General features: G+C 37.7%; 1 protein-coding gene across 2 annotated transcripts in view; it reads left to right on the forward strand.

Annotated features, from left to right (window-relative positions):
• The window catches only part of dgkza (diacylglycerol kinase, zeta a), a 127,629-nt gene that overhangs the window by 25,528 nt on the left and 78,048 nt on the right, over window positions 1–24,053 (forward strand). The window contains exon 1 of one of the 2 annotated variants that reach the window (XM_016244186.1): window positions 8,564–9,236. The exons of the other annotated variant lie outside the window; for it this stretch is intronic. Within the exon in view, the coding sequence (XP_016099672.1) occupies window positions 9,052–9,236 (185 nt within the window). The 5' untranslated portion in view covers window positions 8,564–9,051. Of the gene's footprint in view, window positions 1–8,563; window positions 9,237–24,053 lie in introns of those variants that run through there. 2 annotated transcript variants of the gene reach the window in all.

Here is a 24,053-nt window from a genome sequence, read left to right on the forward strand (position 1 = left end):
TCCCTAGAGCTGATCCGTGCTGGTCGCTGAGGAAATACATCAACTTCACGCTGTGGATCGCTGGATCGGCTTTCACCGAGGACGAAGCGGAGTCCAGCCCGGGGTCGTCACATGTGGTTGCTGCAAGCCCGCCGGCCGCTCCTTTGTCGAATCCGCCGGCCGCGCTGTTCTCAAGCCTGCCCGCCGCTGCTCACTCTAGGCCACGGCTCACTCTAGGCCTCCGGCCTCTGCTCAGTCAAGGCCGCGGCGAGTGTGTGACGCTGTGTTCCGTTGTGAAAGCGAAACTACTTTGTTTGGTCTTCCAAAAGAGGACACAACTAGAAATCAGTGTTTAAGTTGTATTTACAGCACTGCTCCGGAACAGTTCAACCCAGATATTCAGATGTGTGCAGCGCATTTTATGGGGGACGAGGACTGTTTCCTTGGAGAGTAGCCTACAATGCCGGTGTCTGTTTCTATAAAGTGGGGCGTTTCCAACTTTGCAAGGACAGTCTGGCGCTTCTGACTCACAGCCTGTAAGTAAGTTTTCATATTTAAAGAACTTGCCACTGACGATTCAAACATGAGTTTTGAGTAGAGCAGCGCTTGTTGTTTGTCGTTTCTCCGATCACAAATACAGACATGGTTTTATGTTAACGCGGCGCGATACGCAACGCAATGCGTAAAAAGACCGTATAAGTCATTATAATCAGTACTTGCCACTGACGATTCAAACATGAGTTTTGAGTAGAGCAGCGCTTGTTGTTTGTCGTTTCTCCGATCACAAATACAGACATGGTTTTATGTTAACGCGGCGCGATACGCAACGCAATGCGTAAAAAGACCGTATAAGTCATTATAATCAGTAATTACAGTATGTCCCCACTGGATGCTACAAATGCCTCGTTTGTCATGGGTTTTATTGGTTTTGTCTCGTCGTGTCGGGACACGGCATCGCAGTATGGTAAGGGGCGTAACATTTCCATCACACGCTTGAGGTATTCGGCCAATCACAACGCACTGGATAGCTGGCCAATCAGAGCACACCTCACTTTTTAGACCGATGAGTTTTGTAAAAATTGATGCGTTTCAGAAAGGCGGGGCATAGAGGAGAAACAATAATGTACATTATGTGGAAAATAATGTGTTTTTTTAACCTTAAACCGCATAAACATTGCATTACACCAAATACACAAAATAATGTTCTTTTTAGCAATGTCATATGACCCCTTTAAAATAGAAAAACGTTATTTTACATCATAATGATATTTCACAATATTAAATTTTTTCCTGTATTTTTGATCAAATAAATGCTATATATATTTTTTTAATATATATATATCAATATATATATATATATTTTTTTATTTTATTTCTGACATTGCATCTATACTTGGATGCAAGTTACGAGATGCAACAAAACTAAGGACAATAAAACTTATTATAAATGATGATTCTGTCTACACTGTATGCGGCGTTCCCGATAACTCTTTGACACTAAACTGACATTTCATTCTTTTTCTTAAAGGATAAATGATTTGTGACAGTGGTCATGTTTGGTGTAGACACAGTGTAAATATCAGGGTTGGTGTTCTTTAAGAAAAAATTTACTGATTTTTAAACAAAAGCAAATGTTCTGTCCTTGTGGTGGTCTATATAGTGATCATTGTTTTTTTTTGGTAAATAGTATCACAGTGTATGATAAAGTCAGATTTTATGAAAAGGTTCAAATGTATATCTAGACTAGTCTGATTGTCCAGTATACAGAATTACTGGACATTATACTATTTGTATATTTTTTTAATGTACTTTCTGTGTCTAATTGCGGTGTGTAAGAGTGAGTTAGAGGGTCCCAGCTGTACTGAAGGGTGTGTAGATTGGAGTGTATTTTGAGTGAGTCAGTGTGCCCTGCAGGTGCTGCTTTACCAGGAGCTCTCCTCCAACAGTCTGAGCCATCACAAAAACACCTCCTTTCCTCTGCTTTGAGCACCGAGAAATTGCGTCCCTAAGTTTTGACATTACATTGTTTTTAAGGGAGCGAGAGAAACACACCAGGTACAGATCCCACAGCACCATTTTTTGGCTAAGCACTCGAGTTAGGATGTGCCGGTCCATGAGTCCTGTTCATTAGTTTACTGAAGCCAGTGCCTGCAAGTAGATGCTCTTGAGAGAGAAAGCAGGTGCTTAGATGTTGTCAGAAAACCTAATCCTAAACCAGTCCTATCGTGTACTTGAAAAAGAGTTGAAACAAATTTAATCACACACACACTTGCACAGGTTTGTTACAGAAAGGACATCACTCAGTGACTGACACAAGAGAGCCTGAGACTGAGTTCAAATTAATTATTCAAGCCTTTTCTGTACAACACAAATTACAAATGCCGCCGTGTATGTGAGAGATATTTGAGTAGATGTAAACTCAGTGTGTGCTCAGTGGAACTGTGTGTACTCTGTAATGTGTCCATAGACACACACTGTATTGCTGCAGAAGACCAGTTGCTTGTAGTTTCCGCTATATTGTGCTCCTAAACTCTGTACACGTTCAATAGGTCATGTTTTATTAGACCAACTCGCCCTGCTCCAATTAGTCTTGAGGTCACTGTATCACATCGTCATGACAAAGCTGCAAACAAGCTAATAAGAGCCAATCAAAACCGGCCTTCACTGTTTCTTAGTTAATCGATGCCTGTATGATAAGCAGTCACTACAGTGACAGACGCCATGGTAACTTTGGCCTTGATCTCTCTGAAGCTAGAGTTCATGGACTGAAACACAATGGAACACACTCGGCTGTGAGAGATGCAGCAAACGCTGCCACATCACAAACACACTAAAATGGCAGCAGAATCTGTGTCCACAAAACCAAGTTGTGCACATCCTTGGTTTTTTGTTAAATGCATATTTTGGCTGACTTTATTTGTGCTTCTATGAATTGTAGATTGTAGTACTGTGAGCTCTGTGTGATATATTTTACCATATTTAAATCCATCTGGGTTGCTGATAATTGACAGTTGTAAGTGTGCCGGTGGGCTGAGCTGCTCTTTGTGTGGAGATTCAAGATGAGTGAGCAAAATGTCACTGAACCCCAGAGGGCTATTCTATATGTTTTTTGTATAAATATGCAGGATCTTAAAAAAATAGTTCACAAAAACTGATTCAGTGATGCAGAAAACGCTGATGGAATCATGGAATACAGTTATAAAAATGACATTTACTGATAATGCTGAATTTGGATATATGAAGCAAATGGTATGGCTGTACACATAATAAAATTACCATACAAACTAGTTTCTATAAATATTAAACTGCAAACAAAAAAAACACAATTTAAATATCCCTGCGTGTTTCTGTGTGAATTAATGCCACAGTTTTGTCTACTACACACATACTCAAGCATGCATGACGTTTCGACGTTTTTTTAGTGTCTGCTGTCTCACTGTATGAACTATGAAGAGCTACATGAACTGTATGAACTTCATCTCCAGAGCTGCTCCGAGAGTCACTTCACGAGCATTTCACCCCTTTTTTTATTTTTGTTTTTATTTTTTTTTACTATTGTCAGATACACACAGAAACTCAAAGGTCTTCATTACAACCTACAAACATAAAAGTTTGGTTTAACTGGAAGAAATTGACATGTATAGCATAATGTACAATAATATTTTTAATGCCTTAGTGCTCATTCATTGTAAATGCATGGATAAGAGCAGCCAGCACAATACCTCAAAACCTCTTTTTTTTTTTTGTTCCAGTGGAAGAAAGAAAGTACTTTGTTTGGAACAACAGAATGGAGAGATAGAAAGGGTATAGCTAAACAGATTACAGAGCCATCAGTGAAGAAGAATACATTCTCCCCCTAGTGGAGAGAGGGGAGATGACAGCATTTTACATGTTCTTTACCTCTCCTGTCCTGTCCTATTATATCTTAAAGTAATTATTTGGAGTAAAATGATGTTCATCAGTTTGGTCAGTACTAGATGCAAAAATCTGCTGCCTTGCTTTCACTAAGGTAGCAATCTGTAAACCCAGTGTTCTGCAGAGAGACAATGAGAGGATAGAAAGTGAAAATCAATGATGACTTATGAAAATGCTTCAGTTGTGTAACTGATTTCACACTAAGCCAATTCCAGGGCTACAAATACATTTTTTCATTTTGTGATTTTTTTTTTATGGTAATATTTTTACTTTAGAGCAGTGGTTTTCAATTCCAGTCCTGGGGACCTCTGCACATTTTGTATGTCTCTCTTATCTGACACACTCAGTTCAGTTCATGGATGATGATCTGAATCAGGTGTGTTAAATAAAGGAGACATGCAAAATGTGGGGTCCCCAGGACTGGAATTGAGAACCAGTGCTTTAGAGAAACCAGATTCATCACTGTACACTGAGATTTTTGAGATGATGATAAAACAAAATATTTTGATATTAGTGGATTCATCTTTTGAGTTGTCAGAATGAGCAAAATGCATGCCTCTAATAGAAAGACAGATAGTGGAAATGGACATCAGCCTTTGCTTTATAAAATATCTTAAGATATAAAAAGATCTTTAAGATCTTAAGATATGAATCTATGGGTGAGTGTTTACATGTGGTTAAAAGTGAGACGAGTGTGACAAAGGAAGTACATTTGTACAATGTCTGTTCTTCATTTTTGTTTATTATAGCAGCTTGTGTTCTCAATCTCATGCACAAAAATATAAAAATTCTAGATCATCAGTCACTTTCCTCTGTAAGAAGCAGGGAAAGCTGCCTGCCAGTGTGCATGCATGTGTGTGTGTGTTTGTTTGGGGCTCTCCTTTAAGTGTACTAAAAGTAGTTTCCTACAGGAGCCTGTTCTCAGTGTGTGTGTGTGTGTGTGTGCGTGTGTATTTCTGCAGTCTGTTGCTCATATTCTATTTGAGGCAGTTTCTTTTACAAGAATCAAGTTTTACCCCTGACCTATCTCTGTTTCTCTGTCTCTCTCTCTCTCTCTCTCTCTCTTACACACACACAATACAAACACAAACATACACTCACATAAGGAAGTGTCACAACAGGAAGTAGGGGGTGTTGGGGAAGAAAGATTTAGCTCAGAGAGGCACAGGCTGCAAGGGTCAGTTGCTGTCTACAGTAGCTGTGTGCATGACAGTAACTAGAGTCAATCTGGCAGCCCTGAAAGAGACATGAAATGAGAAATGTGGGCACACAGGGGGAAATGGGTCTTGCCCCCCACCCCTCCTCCTCAACCTTACCACAGGTAAGTCTGAACTACGCTTGCTTATCCCTCCATATGCTTACCGTTTGATGGCGCAAGCTACGTGTGTCAGTTCATTTAGCTGTAAGAATGACGCTCTGATCTCTGGTCAGCACTATGACGACATTGCAACATTTAAATCTGAAGCCAAATGCAAGATCTAACAATAAGAACACTTTTGCTGCATCAGAATATGTCATATTGGATAGTATGCCAAAAGAGTAGTATGCCCCAAATCATAGCATTTAAAAAAACATTAGGCCTGGATGACCTATTACTTCCAGAGAATTCTAGAATGTGTATTCCGTGGACACTCTACTATCCTTTGAAGCCAAAGGACAGGAGTTGGGAATGGCAGTGTAGCAATGCAACTTGTGCTGGTAGGTCATGTGGCAGTGACACAGTACCAGTCAAAAGTTTTTGAACAGTAAGATTTTTAATGTTTTTTAAAGAATTCTCTTCTGCTCACCAAGCCTGCATTTATTTGATCCAAAATAAAGCAAAACAGTAATATTGTGAAATATTTAAATAAAAAAAGAAAATTATAATTAAATTATTCAAATTAAATTAAATTATTTTTTAAAATAATTGCTTTTTATTTGAATATATTTTAAAATGTTGTGTATTCCTGTGATCAAAACTAAATTTTCAGCATCATTACTCCAGTCTTCAGTGTCACATGACACTGGGGGAATTATAGAAAATAATCCTTTCATTTGGCAAAGATGCTTTAAATTGATCAAAAGTAATGATAAAGTTATTTATAATGTTACAAAAGATTTCTATTTCAGATAAATGCTGTTCTTCTGAACTTTTGTTTCATCAAAGAAACCTGAAAAAATTATACTCAGCTGTTTTCAACGTAATAATATTAATACATGTTTTTGAGCTGCAACTTTCAAACTAATCTGTCACATTTATTTTGAATTATAAGAGAACAGCGCTTGTATTTGATAAATTTAACAAGTTAAGGGTGTGCAGCTTGCTATTAATATTGTGTCTGTATGCATCCGCTGTGCTGTCAGTCATCACAAGCAAATGTTACTAAATATGGGCCAATTCAGTGAATGCATGCAGAAAGCAGCATTCTGACCCATTATGTAAATGCAGGTTAAGAATAGTTAAATTTCTGCTTTCATCCAAAGCAACTTGCATTGCATTGAATTGCATTTTATCAATCATGCATTCCTAGGGAGTCGAACTCCTGACCTTGCTGATGCTAATGCCATGCTCTGCTGCTAATAAAGTGCAAGTAAATGTGAATGCCACTTTTGCATCTCAGTCGGTGTTCTCGAAATAACTGACATTCTGGTGTGCATTTACTGTATATATTGTGTCTGGCTTGTGTTTATAGGCTGGTTTAATTTTAGTTTCACTGTCTAGTTGTTCCGTGTTCTTGACTGTATTTATGCCAGATGTAGTTAACCACCAAACCTGCATATGGAAACCATCTGTGACCACCAGCTCTTATCTTTGAATCTCATCACATGTGTGTGTGTGTGTGTGTGTGTGTGTATATGTGTGTTTGTGTGTGTGTGTGAGAGAGAGAGAGACACAGAGAGAGAAAGATAGCAATGTGGGGTTGTGAAAGATTGCTGTGTTTGTGAGTAAGGGGATTACAGAGTTTAATAATAGTTCAAGTTGTTGTATTTATTATGGGAACAGTGTGTCTTAATTTTTTTTTTTTGAAACCTCCATAATCTGTGCTTAGTTCAGAGTCACTTTCGCTTTGTTATAAATATCATATTATATAATCTATTAATGATATAGATTATATAATATGTAATCCAATTTGATACCACAAACTTTACCTGAGTAAATAAATCAGTGGTTTTTAAGGACTGTAACCACAGTGGGAAAATCCCTGCAGGCATGCAGTTACTAAATTTAACCACAAGGTGGAGATCCTGTCTAGAGATGCACAAAATTATAATTTCTTTACAATCTGTTTTAGACTCAAGCCCATAAAAAGGGTTAATTTGATACTTGAATTAAGGTGCTTTACTCGAATGTGTCCTGCTGAGGTGCTACAGTGAAAATAAGTATGGATGGATTGATTTCTGGTGGAAATTTCTCCCTGCTGCTGTTTCTGGTGGTATATTAGATCAGGCTGAATCCAGGTTACAGTGGATGCTACTTGTCACTCCTACACAGATATATATATTTCCTACCCATCATTTCAGCTGTCCTATTTTCACCTCCTCTCTCCCTCTTCCTTCTATATGTAGCTTACTCTCTCTTACACAAGCACACACACGTATTGCTAAGAGAAGAATAGCAGGAAACAATATCTGGTTTGTGGTCCAACCGTAATTGTGTACGACTCCCATTTTTGTGACATCATTTCCTTCCTTCACAGGAAGTCTGTAGTGAGTGTGAACAGTTGGTAGTGGAGAGGAATCTTTCTGCTGGCTTTCTTATTCTGTTGTACACAGTCACACACACAATGACCTAATGAGAATACTTCCTTTGTGGTTCTGTCCACAGTGTTATTTTAACATCGCTGAGATACTATTATAGCTATTATAGGAAATGTTGCCTTGGCGATTTGCTGAAGTAAAGTTCTTTTACATTTTACATCTGTAATTTATTTTCTTTTAGTTAAAGTTTATTTTTAGTATCTTTTTTTTTCTTTCCAAAATTGGTTAGTTAACTCAATAGCCCTTGTCTGCAGTATGTGTGCTGTGTTGGGGGTTGGTAGTAAATCTCTATGTAACTGTAAAAGATATAAAAGAAAAACCTTTACCAAATGTTAAGAGACATACACACATGCCTGCTAACACACAGAGTAACAGAACTCAATAACAGCAGAGAACCTGAGGCTATCTCTCTTTCCATCTTTTTCCCTCATGCCTTTTGCTTTCTTTCTTTTCTCAATGTCAAACTGCATTTATTGACTACTATAAGATCTTCCTCCTAGCTGCTCTCCTGTTAGAAGTGCGCTCACCCAGCCATAAACGTATTGTTCTGTCTGTCTGTCTGTGTGTGTGTGTGTGTGTGTGTGTGTGTGTGTGTGTGTGTTGTTTTACATTTTGTGTTATACATGTTTCTGTGACCTCAGTTATAAACCTTTTATCTTTGACCAGTTCTGTATAGAGATTTCCAAAGTAACCATTTGTCTGTAAGTGATATTTGTGAACATAACTAGATGCACTACTGATCTGATCAGCAAACTGTCAGCTTCTTTGTTCCATTGTCAGAGTTATATCTAATTTTCTTCTATCGGAGCGAGAAAGACAAATTGATGGTGAGATAGATGCAAAGAAGTAAGATCAAATACAATCAGGCACCTGGAGGGGCTGCTAAATTTGGGGTCCTACAAATGAGTCTCTTCTGAGTTTGACACTTCCTGGTGTGGTGCAATGCCTGTGAGTGCAACCGGCAGCTAGAGCGTATGTGTATGCGCCTGCATAGACGCGTGTGTGAGTGCAAGCGGCAGCCACCGTGAGAGGAAAACAGAATATGAGCGCTTTAAGAGAGAGAAAGACATGAAGAGAGGACTGGAGGAACTCTCTTTGCTTTATGACTCTGCTTAGACTGGGACTGTAAGAACTTCCTGAGAGAGAGAGAGAGGGGGAGGAAGGAAAGAGAGGAGAGGGGAGAGGAATGTGGGGGTTTGCTTACAGGATTAAGTGTCTTAAAGGCGGAATGGGAAGGGGATCACACGTGGAAGTCCGCAAGGATCTGGTGGACTGAGCGCTGTTGGCGTTGTCCTCCCTCTCTTTCCGAGAGGCGGAGAGCAGGATGGTGCGACCCTTCACTTCTAGTTTTTCCCAGCATGAGGACTCTCTGACTCTGTGAGTTTGGGATTAGTTAGCATTGTTTGATTGACAGCCCTGATGGAGCAGGAGCTAGGAGCAGGTTCACAGGACAGGGAAGAGGTCACAACCTCTCTGGCCTCCACGTCCGCATCTTCATCCAACTCTGACCTCCCATCCAACCCACAGCCTGAGGGGGAGAGAGTCACAGTGGGTCGCCGGCATAGCAGCAGGACTTTTACTGGGTTACGGCTGTTTGGAAGGAGGTGAGTTGAACACGGACCTGACAAGTGTGTTATGAGCTCGTCCTAGTGCACTTGTTTTTTTTGTCTATGGGTAGATGTAAAGAAAGATTGAGTATTCATAAGAACTTGCGGAGAGTGCGTGTGCTCAAGTTTCCATTCAATGTTTCCATCTGAGACCTGAGCCTTGTGCTGTGTGTTTGCAGTGACAACACATCGTGTCTGTAACACTGTGCATGATACCTAGCCAGACTGTCACTGTGTGTTTACTCACTGACACTTTGTGCTGTGTTCAGGCTGGGCTGAATTTTTGGTGTTCTGGCTGTAGCAACTAATCAATAAAACTGAAAATAATTGACATAACCAGCTTTGATTATTGATTGTTTGTGTTTGTGAACACTGAACTGGACTGAAAACATCCATCAGTCACGTCACTTTTTTTTCTATGTCTATGGACAAAATGCCGCTTTGGGAAAATGCACGATTGAAATTGTACTAAACATGAGAATGCAACAAAAACATAGTTTAATTTGGCCTACCCTGTTATGTGTTTCCTCAGCGCATAACTTCCTTTTAACAGTTTTATCCTTATCTGTAAATTTTAGAAAGGCACGCAAATCTTTCCATTTTACATAAAGGCTTGTTCTATCAATAAACTCCACAGACCTCAGTGAAAGAGTGCTGGCTCGGACATTCATGTCAAACAGACAGAGCACAACAGAATAAGGAATGCAATAATTCTGACTAAATTGATTGTTTTTGTAACATACTGTTTGACTTTAAATGTAAGTTTAAATTTCTACATGTAACAAAAGTAATTGTTTTTTTTTTTTGAGAGCAGTATCAGTAAAGGACTATTGAGTATAAATGTGATATCTTCAGATGAGTGCAAGTGTGTTCCTCCTACCTTCTACCAGTACCCCATAACATGTTAGTATATGCTTTTGTTTTTCTGAAGTATCTGAAGTATCAGTTTTTTTAGCTTAGAGATTTTAACTTCTACTTTAACAATCCTTTACACATTTAATTGCACATAGCCTTTATTGTAACATCCACTTGTTTTCATTTCCTTAAAATTACACATTGTTTGAAGGACAACACTGGGCACGTTGTGGAAAAACTAATTTAGAAATAATGGACTAAAATGAATGTATTATTTATTTGTTAATTAATTATTTTTTCATTGTTGTCTTTCTTAGTTTATTTTTCGTCTTTAATTCAACTGAAATCGTACCAGCTTGGTTATTGTGAAGCTGCACTAACAGACCCAGATAATGTGATTGTAGCTTGGCTTCGTCCAGCATCTACACGCGTTAATCACACTACAGTTGACCTCTATGTTGTACGCTTGCTCCAAAAGACAGAGGTGATGCTTAATGTGTATTTAATCATTGAAATATTCGATTAAGTGTTGGGCTGTAGCTCTACTATGCAAAACCTGCTGTAGCTCGATTATAACTGTGCATATAAACATATTCTCTGATTCTGAGAGAAGAGGAGCGTTCTGACAAGATTGTGTGTGTGTGTGTATGTGGATAAGTTTACTAAAAGCTATATGCTTAAGGGGTAGGTGTTAGATTTTAAGTTGGTATATCACTTATTATTTTGTTACATTTTGTTGAGAGTGTGAGATAGTAGTGTGCTTTGTGGTTGGAGACTATGGGCTTACATTTCTGCCCATGCGCTCTTTTAATTGGCTTGGATGTGTGATTGATTTTGGTCTGGTTGATGTCTGGTGTGGACAGACAAATTGCTCGTCACATCACGTCTGGTTAGGACACTGTGTTAGACTTACCATCCTTCCAGGGTGTTTCCCTGCCTTCGGCCCAACAGTAGAATGTATGTTTTCAGTAGAGCATGTTTGCTAGGTAAACACAAGTGTGTTTGTGTGTGTCTGTGACTCTCTCAAACCCTTAGAAATCGGAGGTGGGACTCTATCCTGGTTCTTCTGCTGATTAGTCACCATCTATTTTTAATCTGGTTTCTATCCATTCCATCGAACCGTTTCAAAGAGCAAACGGAACATGATGGACTGATAAAAGAGTTAGAGAAAGAAAGAGGTGGAGGAAGATGGTAGGATATGCAAACTCATCCCATCATCACCTACATATGCAGAATATACAGTCATAACTTAATGATGCAGAACATAAAGAGATCACAGAGTGATTAGTTATGTCATCAAGTATGGCAGAATGGGAGGATTTGCTCAGCTAAAATGATACTCGGTAATGTCAGCTCTGTAAGGTTTGACAGAAGCTCTTTCAGCATGACAGCATTTTTATCACCTCTTATCTCTCGCCTTCTCAGCTCTGCATGTGTTCCCTCTGATGAGACAGCTCCTGCTGTGTGCTTTAGTGTGCGTGAGTGTGTCGAGCTTATTAATTGATGCATGAAGATGATCAGAGATATGAGAAGAGGATGTCAATCAGACTGAATTATTAACATTCCCTGGTAGAGCTCGGTTTCTGTGAGATCAGTTTCTTTTCAGACAGATCACAGGAATAATTAAGACTACAGCTGCCAGAGCTGGTATATAAGTGTGTATGTGTGTGAATTGTGAAGTGAGTGTGTGTGTGTGTGTGTGTGTTTTCATTGCTTGGTAAGTGAGATTACGCTAAAGAAATTCACAATCAGCTTTAAAGAATGGACATCATTTGTATTTTTACTTCCTCTGCTCACACACTCTGTTGCTCTGTATTTGTTTACTCTGTCATTTTGTTTGTTTACATTTTCATGCCTTTGTAAACAATCTCAGGCAGGGTTAGTTATGAAACCCCGCCCATTGTTTGTTTGTTTTTGTTTCTTTATTTGTTGTATACGCAATTGAGTTTACATCTAGATCCTCTGTGACATCAGAGATGACGTTAAGCGCAAATGAAAGTGAGTTGGTTGCGGTCTGTGCGTGTAAATACAGTAACCTTAGAGTGCTTTAGAGCATGATGGGATATTTCTGATCATGTCCTGGAACTCTCTGCTGTAAAACAGCAAGTTTCTCTGTGTCACCATGGCAACCATGTGTCAGGCTGGAAGAACTCAGTGGAGACGCATTCATCATGTCAGACTCCAGCTATCTGGGTCAACTCTACATATAACCGGGTGGTGACGAGTGACAAAAAGCCATGTGTTGGGAACTTTTGACAATACTGACTCATGTATGTGTCAATGTCTGATGTTCTCTGAGTCTACTCATACTTTGTGTGTTTTCAGTTAAAAGGAGACCTATTATGCCCCTACAATATGTAATATAGTATAAGTCTCGGGTGTCCCCAGAATATGTCTGTGTTTCAGCTCAAAATACCCCGCAGATCATTTATTATATAATTTTGAAAATGCCTATTTTAAATGGGATCAGAAACACGCTGTTTTCGTGCATGTCTCTTTAAATGCAAATGAGCTGCTCCTCTCTGCCCCCTTTTCCAAAATAGGGCTGTGCCTTTACAGCTGGTACCTAAGATACTCTGCCAAAAAACATGCGTTTGATTTTGATAATCATGTCTATCGTGCTGAAAATATGCGTTTTAAATATGGGATCATTTTCCTGCCAAATGTATTGCAGTCACGGATAAAAAAACAACAAGCATGAAACCAAAATTTAAAAACGCAAGTAAAATTATATTGCACAAAATGTAAAAATGAAAGCAAAGTTTTCAGAATAGTGTAAATAAAAAATGTAATAACGCATTTAAAAAAATAAGCACAAATCAAAACTTTTTTATTTATTACTGTTTAAATTGAATTCAAGAATTGTCTTTCAAACGTTTAACACTAAATATTGGACATAAACGAACACGTTAAATATAAAGTATTTAAAACAGGTAAGTTCATATATTTGGAGTAAATTAAACAGATAGTCATACAACTAGGGCCACATTAAGACTGTAAGGGGCCCCTGGGCTTTACCTCTTGAGGGGCTCTTCATTAAGGAGAACTACAGCTTACATTCACTCAGTCTTTATAATCAAAGCTCAAGTTGTCAGCCTTTTATTTTGCAGCTATAAATGTCATTGACAAAAGATTAAACAGGTCTGTCATATGAAATAGACACAAATATCACTGCATGAAATATGCACATAGCCGGATATATTTTACACAGATATCTATATAAAAACGTGTAGCATTAAATTGCATGTGTTAATGTTGGTTAAATGCACTATGAACTAACATTAAAGAACAGAGGAAGGTAAATTATTAAAGGTAAATGTACACATTTACAAAACATGGCCCGGGGCCATCGTGAAAGACGCTTGGGACAGATGACGGATTTGTCACGAAATTTTAACATTCAAGAGGGTTTAAAGCTTTCATGCAGACGCGGGAGAGAGCTCCATTCAGTGTGTTCTGAGCGCACATAGCTGCGTCTCAAACAGCGCGCAACCCTGAATTGCATTTCTTTCCGGGAAAATACATACAAAAGTAAAAAGTATGCAATGTTATTTTACATTTGATTATTCAATTTCTGTACCTGAATACCAACAAACCTAACGCATTGTTTAAATTTGATCTTTGTTCTATTTATTCATTTATTTAGGCTAGCGATTTGTGCTATTGTTTATAATTGGTTCATTTGTTCTTATTTACTGACTTGTCTTCAATTGGAATCGAGAATTGTAAAATTTAACAGGTAGGCCTATCTATAAATTTGGTATTGAAAAAACAATGATAAAACAAATTTTTTTTTGTGGCAGGGCAAATCAAAATTTGAACCACTGTTGAGCCCTTTTGGCCAAATCGCAAGTGTGAATCTTCAGTTGCTTCACGATTTGATTCGATTGATTAGGATGCATCACATAATTAATAATAATTACCATAGTAATAATCACAATAAAGCTCTTTTTTTTTTTTTTTTACCTTTGTTAGCCTATTAAAAATAAAAACAAAGACGCAAATAAACTGTAGAGAAAATACAATATAGGCCTATAAAAAAAATTAACAGTGCTTTACTTTTACATGTATTTTACAGAAGCAAGACATACAGAAATTGAATAATCAAATGCAAGAATAATCATTGCATATTCTTTAGTGTATTAATTACAAAGAATAAAGCTACGAATGCATTCAGTCAAGAGGAGTAATTCCCTCTTTTCTTTCGTTGTTTGAGTTGTAGCTATTATATAAAGATCTAAATCACGAATCCTATTACACATTAGATTTTTCCACAACTATTTACGAAATAACCGTCTGTTTAAGCGAATACTCACCAAGACAGATATTCAGATACATTTCTTAATTAAAATAGTCTATAACAAAAGTAATTTATTATAATAAAACAGCAGCATACATTAATATGTAGATTAAATTACATTTATGCAGAATCGTTCACATCAGCATCGCGATGCATCATAAAAATGATCATACTCCACAGCTCTAGTGTGATGGCTAGTACTGCGAGCTCAACTATGTTAAGATGAAAAAAGAGTTTATTATTTGACTAATTATAGCCTACTGTATCTAGCTACTACTAGCATGACCTACCTTTGCCGTGATCTGCATCTTCTCTTAGCCTTGCGTTAAAATATGCCGTGAGCTTTGGATTTTTTCCCCCAACAAATTTGACTGCATGACTTTTCACCCTATTTTTGCTCATTTTTCCCTTTTCTCTTTCATATTTGGGAGCGTTTTACTGTCACTTCTCGCGCAGGACATGCAACGCCCACACACGCATTCAAACCAAAAGCGATAAAGTGTCATTTTAAGGTAACGGTATAAAATGAGGTTACAATATTTCCGGCATCACCGGGGGCCCTCCCTCAGCCCAGGGCCCTGGGCTTAAGCCCAGGTAAGCCCGTGCATTAATGCGGCCCTGCATACAACGCTCCGGACTGCGCGCCCCATGATGAGCCCGACACACCGCCACAGAAACAATGAGATGCGTTCTAACATAATTGTGGCATTAAACTCAGTTAGTGAGGGCTCGGTTAAAATATTACACATATATCAGGGCTCTAGACTCATTCTTCCCACTGGTCGCTCTTTTGCGACTAACTTTCTCAGTTGGTCGCACTAGCACATAATTTGTTCGCAATTTTTTTTTTTTGCTACAACATTTGATTAATCATTGCATGCTGATGAACTTTTATCATAGTTTATAGTTATATAGTAACAAAAGTGTTCAACATTCAACCCGTTCTTTTTCATCAGTATTATTTGTGTTTTAAATTTTGTGAGCAGGAATTCCTCTTTTCGTGCACTTTCACTTTCAAATTCGCGATCTTGGTGTCACTTTTTAAAAGAAAAGATAATTGTCTGTTTTTGCATATATCTATACACCTTTCACTTTTTAAGACTAAAACAAAAGATGGATTTATTGTTATTCCCAATTAAAAAGCACAACAACAATAAAACAGTAGGCTACAATGACAAACTAGCTTGCATAACCTTTATTAACAAAAAAGAATAAGATGAGGCATGTCATAGGATACATCACATGCTGTATATACGACTAATAAATTACAGAATGTTTAACAAACACTGAGGAATCAAATAAATAATAATAATAATAAAATAATTAAGCAAATCCTCCATAGTGTAACGCGAAGTAAACAGCAAAGATAACCTTTTTAAAACGAAAACAAAAAGAAAAGTAAAACTAAACTGTCGCTGGCAGGACTTGCATGTTTTTTTCCCACAAGAATACCAACATGTTCACCTTCTCTGGGTTAAGAAGCGGTCTTTTACTTTAGTTTGTAAACTAAATCCTCCGTTGCTCTCCGTCCGCGGTGCAGATTCATTATCTGAATTATAAACTGGTGTTTTAATATGATATTACTGGTTTAGTTGATCATATACAGTGGGGAAAAAAAGTATTTAGTCAGCCACCAATTGTGCAAGTTCTCCCACTTAAAAAGATGAGAGAGGCCTGTAATTTTCATCATAGGTATACCTCAACTATGAGAGACAAAATGAGAAAAAAAATCCAGAAAATCACATTGTAGGATTTTTAAAGAATTTATTTGCAAATTATGGTGGAAAACAAGTATTTGGTCAATAACAAAATTTCATCTCAATACTTTGTTATATACACTTTGTTGGCAATGACAGAGGTCAAACATTTTCTGTAAGTCTTCACAAGGTTTTCACACACGGTTGCTGGTATTTTGGCCATCTCAGTTTAGTCTGTTTTTAGGAAGGCTACAACTTTGGTGTTCAACATATTGTTTCAGAAATACAAACAATTAAATACTGAAATTTAAACTTCATTTGGTTGGTTTTATGTTGTTAAAGTTAACTTTATGAAAAGAAATATGACTGTTTGTGAAAGGAAATTATTAAATTCGTTTTAAATTGTTATTTGTTTCACATGGGTTTGAATCAGATTTGGGCAGATGGTCATTTTACACCCAGATGGTGCATCTTACCAACACTGACTCGACTCGGGTCAACTTACCCCTAACCCGGGGCAAACTGAACCATATTTTCTTTTTTTTATAAGAAGCCATATTTTTACAACCCTTTGTCATAGATGCATCCTGATAATTTAAAATGATAGGAATACTTTCATTAGGATAGGATAGATACTTTCTTTGTATTTCTGCGTCATTTTCCCTTGAGGACCACATAAGAAAAAAATGGCTAATCTTAGCCCACTCTCCCCTATAAGTATTAGACATTTATTTTAATATTTTACAGCATTAATCTATATTATATACAAATAAACAACTCATTTAAAACATTTATATTATTTTTTAAACTATTTATAGCCCTACTATTAATATAGTTTTAATAAAATATGATGTGTTATAGATTACTAGTATCAAGACAAGTGATTATAATGGGAAATATACTTAATTACAAGAATTAAAGTGTGACAAACTGCTAAATATTCTATATGATGATTTACCTGCTGGCTTGCTGGATCTTTGAATTCATGTTTGCAATGTTGAACTGCCTTTAGCAGCCTCCCTTCGCTCTTTCTCTTTCTCTCTGTCTCTGTCTTCTTTTTTTGTGAAGGCATTTTTTTTGTCTACAAAGTGTGCCAACAACAGCAAATTTTTTGTTATTTATGTTAGATCTGATCGGGTATAATAATTTGATCAGACATTCTAATTCTAAGAACGTGGATATTTTGTTGTAATCACTTTACCGACATAAATACAAAAACAAACTACCAAATTATCATTTAAAACATTTATATTATTTTTTAAACTATTTATAGCCCTACTATTAATATAGTTTTAATAAAATATGATGTGTTATAGATTACTAGTATCAAGACAAGTGATTATAATGGGAAATATACTTAATTACAAGAATTAAAGTGTGACAAACTGCTAAATATTCTATATGATGATTTACCTGCTGGCTTGCTGGATCTTTGAATTCATGTTTGCAATGTTGAACTGCCTTTAGCAGCCTCCCTTCGCTCTTTCTCTTTCTCTCTGTCTCTGTCTTCTTTTTTTGTGAAGGCATTTTTTTTGTCTACAAAGTGTGCCAACAACAGCAAATTTTTTGTTATTTATGTTAGATCTGATCGGGTATAATAATTTGATCAGACATTCTAATTCTAAGAACGTGGATATTTTGTTGTAATCACTTTACCGACATAAATACAAAAACAAACTACCAAATTATTAATTCAGCGAATCATCCACTGACTGTAATGTGGATTGTAATGCATCCACCTGTTAATGAACGACCTTCAGGAACTGTGGTCTCCACTCCAGATAGCGGCACACCGATTGTGAGTGACGCTGCGGAGCAGTGGGAAAACAAGGAGCGGATTAGCGGATCGGTAACCGAACGCTTTGAGCAGGGGTGAGAGGGGCACCTCAGCCGATGAGGGCAAAGGGGCAGTGGCTCTAGCCACCGGGCCATCCCCCTGTGCACGGCCCTGGGCACAACCCTAATCTGAGCAGCTCGTTTTTTCACAAGCTTGCAGAGAAAGGCTTACCAAAACAATTTACCTACATACTACTGTAAATGAAAATGGTACCATTTCTCATGACATTTTATAAGAATAATATTTTTGTATTCCAACAGAGCTGGTGGTATAGAGGTTCAGTACGTGAATCAGATGTTCAGAATTCAGTACCCTCTAAGATGCTACTAGGGATTCAGTAAATGAGTCGACCGATTCAAACTGATAAGAGTTGTACACAAGTTCGAGAGTGTAGGCCTACATTTTTATAATTAAATTATGTCATATGTTACCTGCTGTATGCAGTTGTGATTCTTTTGGCCTATTATAGCTGCTGTGTCAAACAGGCAGGGCTAAATTCCAACACCTTCAGAACTGGATCTGCCACCAGTTTTAGTTCATCTCCCACACCATACACCATTGATTTATGCTATGACTTATATGCATGTTTCACTAAAAATAAAGCACTTAATTATGTTGTCAATAAGTTACATAATTCTGTGAAATGTGTTTTCTAAATTCACAAAACAGGCAGTCTGAAAAGTCATATTTTTGATGCTAATGCACTTTTTAGGAAACACTGTCAGTTCACCTTTTTGTGCATGATCACAACATAGTTGTCGAGATATAATGACAAAAGGAATATAATCAGCAATGTGGTCCACTGTTTGCAGTGCAGGCAGTTTGATTTCGATGGGAGTGATGCTTAAAAACACTGTTTTGTCGTGACACACTTAAACACATTCTTGACATGTTCTTGAATTTATTTCATTTTAGTGCCAAGTAGCATAGAGAGACAGATGAATGAATCAAACATGCTTTCCATGATCTTCAGGAGCACTTTCATTTCTATGTATGATTAGTAGGGAGTGAGATATGTGGGGAGGACGAACATGAAGGACAGAAAGGGCACTTGAAATCATTTGTGGCATTATATTTTAGCTACAGACTCCTGTGTGGTTGTAAGCACATTAAATTTCTCATTTTAACTGGAGGAACTCTGTGTTCTTAAAGCTGGACTGAGACCAGAGCTGTATATTGCAGTGCAAAAAACAAAAAAGAAAGGAGATATTGACAGATGAGTGTAGTGGTCAGTGTGGACCAGAAGATGATCTGACCTTTCTCCTCTCTGTGTGCTATTTTCTCTCTCTCTCTCTCTCTCTCTCTCTCTCTCTCTCTCTCTCTCTCTATCTCTCTCTCTCTCTCTCTGAGCTACACTGCACGATGGCCGGCCCGTTCAACCGTTCAACAGAAGCCAGAAAACTGAGCATCCATCTGTCAGCACCTCACGACCTGGCTCTCCCTGCCAACTGCCCTACTTTACACTGAGAGGGAGAGAGAGATGGAGTGGAGGAGAGCAGAGGAAGGGTTTTGTCAGTTCATTTAGAGTCAGTGTGTTGTGTGTGTGGCAGAAGATGTGCTCTCCTCTCTCCCCTCTGTGTGTTCTTTTCTCTCTCTCTCTCTCTCTCTCTCTCTCTCTCTCTCTCTCTCTCTCTATCTCTCTCTCTCTCTCTCTGAGCTACACTGCACGATGGCCGGCCCGTTCAAAACCACAGCAGAAGCCAGAAAACTGAGCATCCATCTGTCAGCACCTCACGACCTGGCTCTCCCTGCCAACTGCCCTACTTTACACTGAGAGGGAGAGAGAGATGGAGTGGAGGAGAGCAGAGGAAGGGTTTTGTCAGTTCATTTAGAGTCAGTGTGTGTTTATGCCTAATAATAACCATGTCTTACAGGTGTGTGTCTGTGTGGTGTGTGTAAATGTGTACGTGAAAGCTAGCTCAACAGATTTGTGTGCCTGATATGTGGTATGGCAGTTAGACGTCTTAAATGTGTGGATTCACACACACTATGGGCTGCAGTGGTGTGTCTTTTCCTCAACCTCAGAGAGAGAGAGAGAGAGAGAGAGAGAGAGAGAGAGAGAGAGAGAGAGAGAGATGGAGTGAAACTAATGAAGGAAGGCAGCTGTAAAGAGCAGACACTCTGTGTTATTCTGTCAGTGTTGAACAGGAATGCAGCATAATATCAAAGCCATACTGCCAGTAGCAATCCTGACTCACATGGTGCGCTAGGTGAGATCAGGAGAGAGGTGCACCTCAGAACACTTAAAAAATGAAGAAATACACTACCGTTCAAAAGATTGGGGTCAGTAATATTGCATAGAAGTAAATTGTGAATATTATATAGTTTTTGTGGAATTCAGAAAGGCAATTTCAAAAGAACAGCATTTATTTTACATAAAAATCTTTTGAAGCATGTCTTACTTTTTAACGGTATAGTGTAAATGAATAATAATAAAAAAACACCAATATACTATATTTGCTATTAGTAAATGATCAAGTTTAAATATGTATATATATATATATATATATATATATATATATATATATAACCGTAAATCGCAAGTGAATTGGAAATCAGTGGAAACATTTTATGACCCTTTTTATTTTATGTAAATTTTTTATGGTTTGGCTAGCTGTATTGATTTCTAGCAAGTAGCGAAACAGTTTTTTTCATAGGCAGTTCGCTTCTCTTACTTCTATGGTGCAGACGGCACCATACAGCAGCCGAAGCAAGAGGAGGCGTAGAAGCATAGTGCTGGGATCCGCTCAGAAAAGTTACCTGCTAGGTCACTATTCATTTTCACTGAGAGGGGTGGAACGGATAGTGGGCGCAACATTGTGAAAATGCTGCAGCTGAGTGAGAGAAATACATGTGTGGGCACCCCAGAGAACACTGCCGCTCTATGATATCGCCTATACCAGGACCCTACTTCTGCTTCTTACATGGGTCTTATGCTGCTGTTATAATGGAGATCTGTGCATAGATCCTGCTCAATAGGTCTGATCTCCATCAAAGTGGCTTTAAGTGAAATCTTCAATAAATTCTCTTGTATTTATTATTATTATTTTTTTTATTTATCAAATTTTTTTGATTTATGCATAACATTGCTTAAAATGAATTTGGTATCTACCAAAAAAAAAAAAATTTGTTGCATGTCACTTGCACTGCCACTTATTGGTTAGAACAGAGTAGACTAAAGCAGAAGCTGAAGTGCCTATGTAACAACCATCACAGCCTGCTGCTGGAGCAAGACTGATAATGATTCTGTGTTCTAAAGTACAAGAGCTCTTGGATAATGGATTAACTAAACCAAAACCCGTACTGCCTGATGTAGATTAGGTATGAAGTGCTTTATGGTTTTTTATTGCTTAGTGTTAGACTGATGAACTAAAGCATCAAATAAACACACAAGAGAAGAACACTACATGCACCGAGAAAGTCCTGATCTATGAGCTGAGGTAGTAAATTATTGTTCACCATTTGTGTTTTATAGCAGCAGCATGTGTGTGTAAAGGTGGGTGTGTGTGTATAAGTTCAAACTTTTGTCTGTTTACTGTCACTCTCTTCTCTTATCTCATTTTTTGCTACCACTCTCTTTTGACCTGAAGTGATTGAATATCTTGCACTATAGAGGATAATGTTCTTTGTATGATTTGCAATAATTCAAGCAGCAGCCTAACAGAATGGTTTAACAAAAAATGGCTTATCATGCCAGGTAGCTAGTTCTATCATAAAAGTGGCTCATTTAACTTATGCATTATATTCCAAGTCATATGATGGCTTTGTGTGACAGAAATTTACATCTGCCATTCAAAAGTCTTTAGTGAAAATGTTTCTACTGTATTTAGCATTTTTGTAATCTAATGTGTTTTTTTATATTGCATAAATCAAGAAATACTTTTGATATTTTTGATGTTTCCATGCGAAGACATGCCTTTGCCCCATTCATATAACATCCGTGACATACAGTACATCCTATTTAGATCTAAAGGGTGTAGATGTGTTTAGAGCCATATGCACACAGTCATACGATGATGTCTTTTTTGTATTGTGTTTGAGCACACCTGTGTTGGTTTAAGTAGAAGGTAAGAAGAGGTGTGACTTTGTCATTAATCACGACATTCTGCCTGTCCGACATGTGTAAGAATAAACACCACCTCCTTACTGATGCGTGTCAGTCTACAGTAGAGTAAATATCAGTAACATACAATCAAATGTGATATTTGGAAATGTTTGAATTACAGCTGGTCTAATCATTAAAAGAAATCACTAGTGTTTGGACAGTTTGATTTCAAGCTAATCAATATCCTTTCTTTTTCTCTCTCTCTCACTGGTTCTCCTAATGGCTAAATCATCTGTCATAGGTAAGTATCCATGTCTGTTTGAAAGCATCTCTTCTGCTGAGACAGTCTCTGGGTAAAAGGGGGATCTTGTATCCTTTTATGTGTGTGTGTGTGTGTGTGTGTTTTACTTGCATCAGGAGTAGAGTGCCTCTCCTTACTCATTTTTATTTCACTTTTTCACCCTCCCACAGGGTTTTCACAGTATCAAATTTTTTCAGTAGTCAACACTAATAGCAGTTCCCCACACTATTGTTATCGCATAAAAAAATTTGCTACTGAAAATATCAATATAAATACATTTACATGTAAATATTAACAAACTCAGCCTTCAAGTGTTTCTCAATTAAGTAAACGTACACTAATGTTCAAAAGTTTGGGGTTAGTGAGATTTTTTTAAAGAAAATAGTTCTATTCAGCAAGGATGCATTAAACTGATGAAGTGTAACACTAAAGACATTTACAATGTAAAACTTCTTTCAAAAACATAAAAAAATCTTACTGACCCCAAACTTGTGAAGTTTTGTAATTAATCAAGTAAACATGAATGAAAAACAAAGAAATAAATTATAAGCAGTGAGTTGTTTCACGTTTTCTTGTTAATATTGTTGCTATTGAATAATAACATAGGCAGGTTTCTTAGGCTGCATATGCACAGATTGGATATTGTACAGTATCATTTTTTTTTAATAACTCACAAAGACAAAACTCTTTGATCAAGAAGTATACATCACAGGGAAGGGCGTGTGCTCTCCAACACATGGAAATATCGGCTTGATACCAAACTACTGGTATTTTTGACATCACTGATCTTCCACTGGGAATAGCAGCCATCTGCCACTGAAACAGTCTCTGATCCTTTTCCCTATTAACACAGACACACACACACACACACACACACACACACACACACACACACACAGACAGATACTCTCAATAAGGTCACCAGCCACTATTCACCTGTCACAATCTCTCTGTATCTATCCGTCCCGGTCTCAGTCTCTCCATGTTTTTCCATCCCTCTGTCTCATTCAAGGGTAACCAGGCAAAGACAAAGGGACACAAGGAAAAAGGAGTGAGGGAGCACAAACACCAAAAACAATCTGATTCTGCAGGGCTCAGGCTCTTCAAGTCATTGAAAGTCCTGTCTTTTTGTGTCTGTGTTTCTCTTTGTGTGTGGGGTGTCCCTTTTTACACGTCTCATATCTTATTTTCTCACTATTGGATCTTTTTTATGGTACCCCTTTTGAAACCATGATACTGTGACTATTCTTTCTGCTGAGTGTAAAACAATTGTGTGAAAATTGTTGTCAAAAAAGAGATTGATTAAAAAGAGGGGGTTTTGTCCATGTTTAAAATCTCATTACTACATCAAAGATGAAGCAGGGATGCTTTATATTGAGTAAACGATCTGGCCTGTTAAGTGATATTTGTAAGATGGATTGTGTTTATTGATGTAACCAGACAGAATCAGGGTGATCAATATCTACCATTTTCTCTGAAGCAAGAGATCTTGGTCATAATCAGACCTGGATGAATTTCGTTTGCTAAAAGCACTGCCATTGTGATTGCTGATCTTACAAGAGAGAGAAAAAGATGTGGCCATGGAGACTCTGGAGTCTCTGTATGTCTGGTTTTGTGTCTAGAGGGTCCGAGTCTCTCTTTCACAGACTGACCTGTGACCGAGGAGCTGAATAATGGTCTGTTTGCAGGATGTTGAAGTGTGCTGTTTTAATACATGGACATTCAGATGCTCTGACTTCTGTGTTTATGTTTGTATGTGGAACTTGTATTGTGTTCACT

The sequence above is a fragment of the Sinocyclocheilus grahami genome, unplaced genomic scaffold (assembly GCF_001515645.1).
Source record: "Sinocyclocheilus grahami isolate Dianchi unplaced genomic scaffold, SAMN03320097.WGS_v1.1 scaffold710.1, whole genome shotgun sequence".
NCBI classification, from domain to species: Eukaryota; Metazoa; Chordata; class Actinopteri; order Cypriniformes; family Cyprinidae; genus Sinocyclocheilus; species Sinocyclocheilus grahami.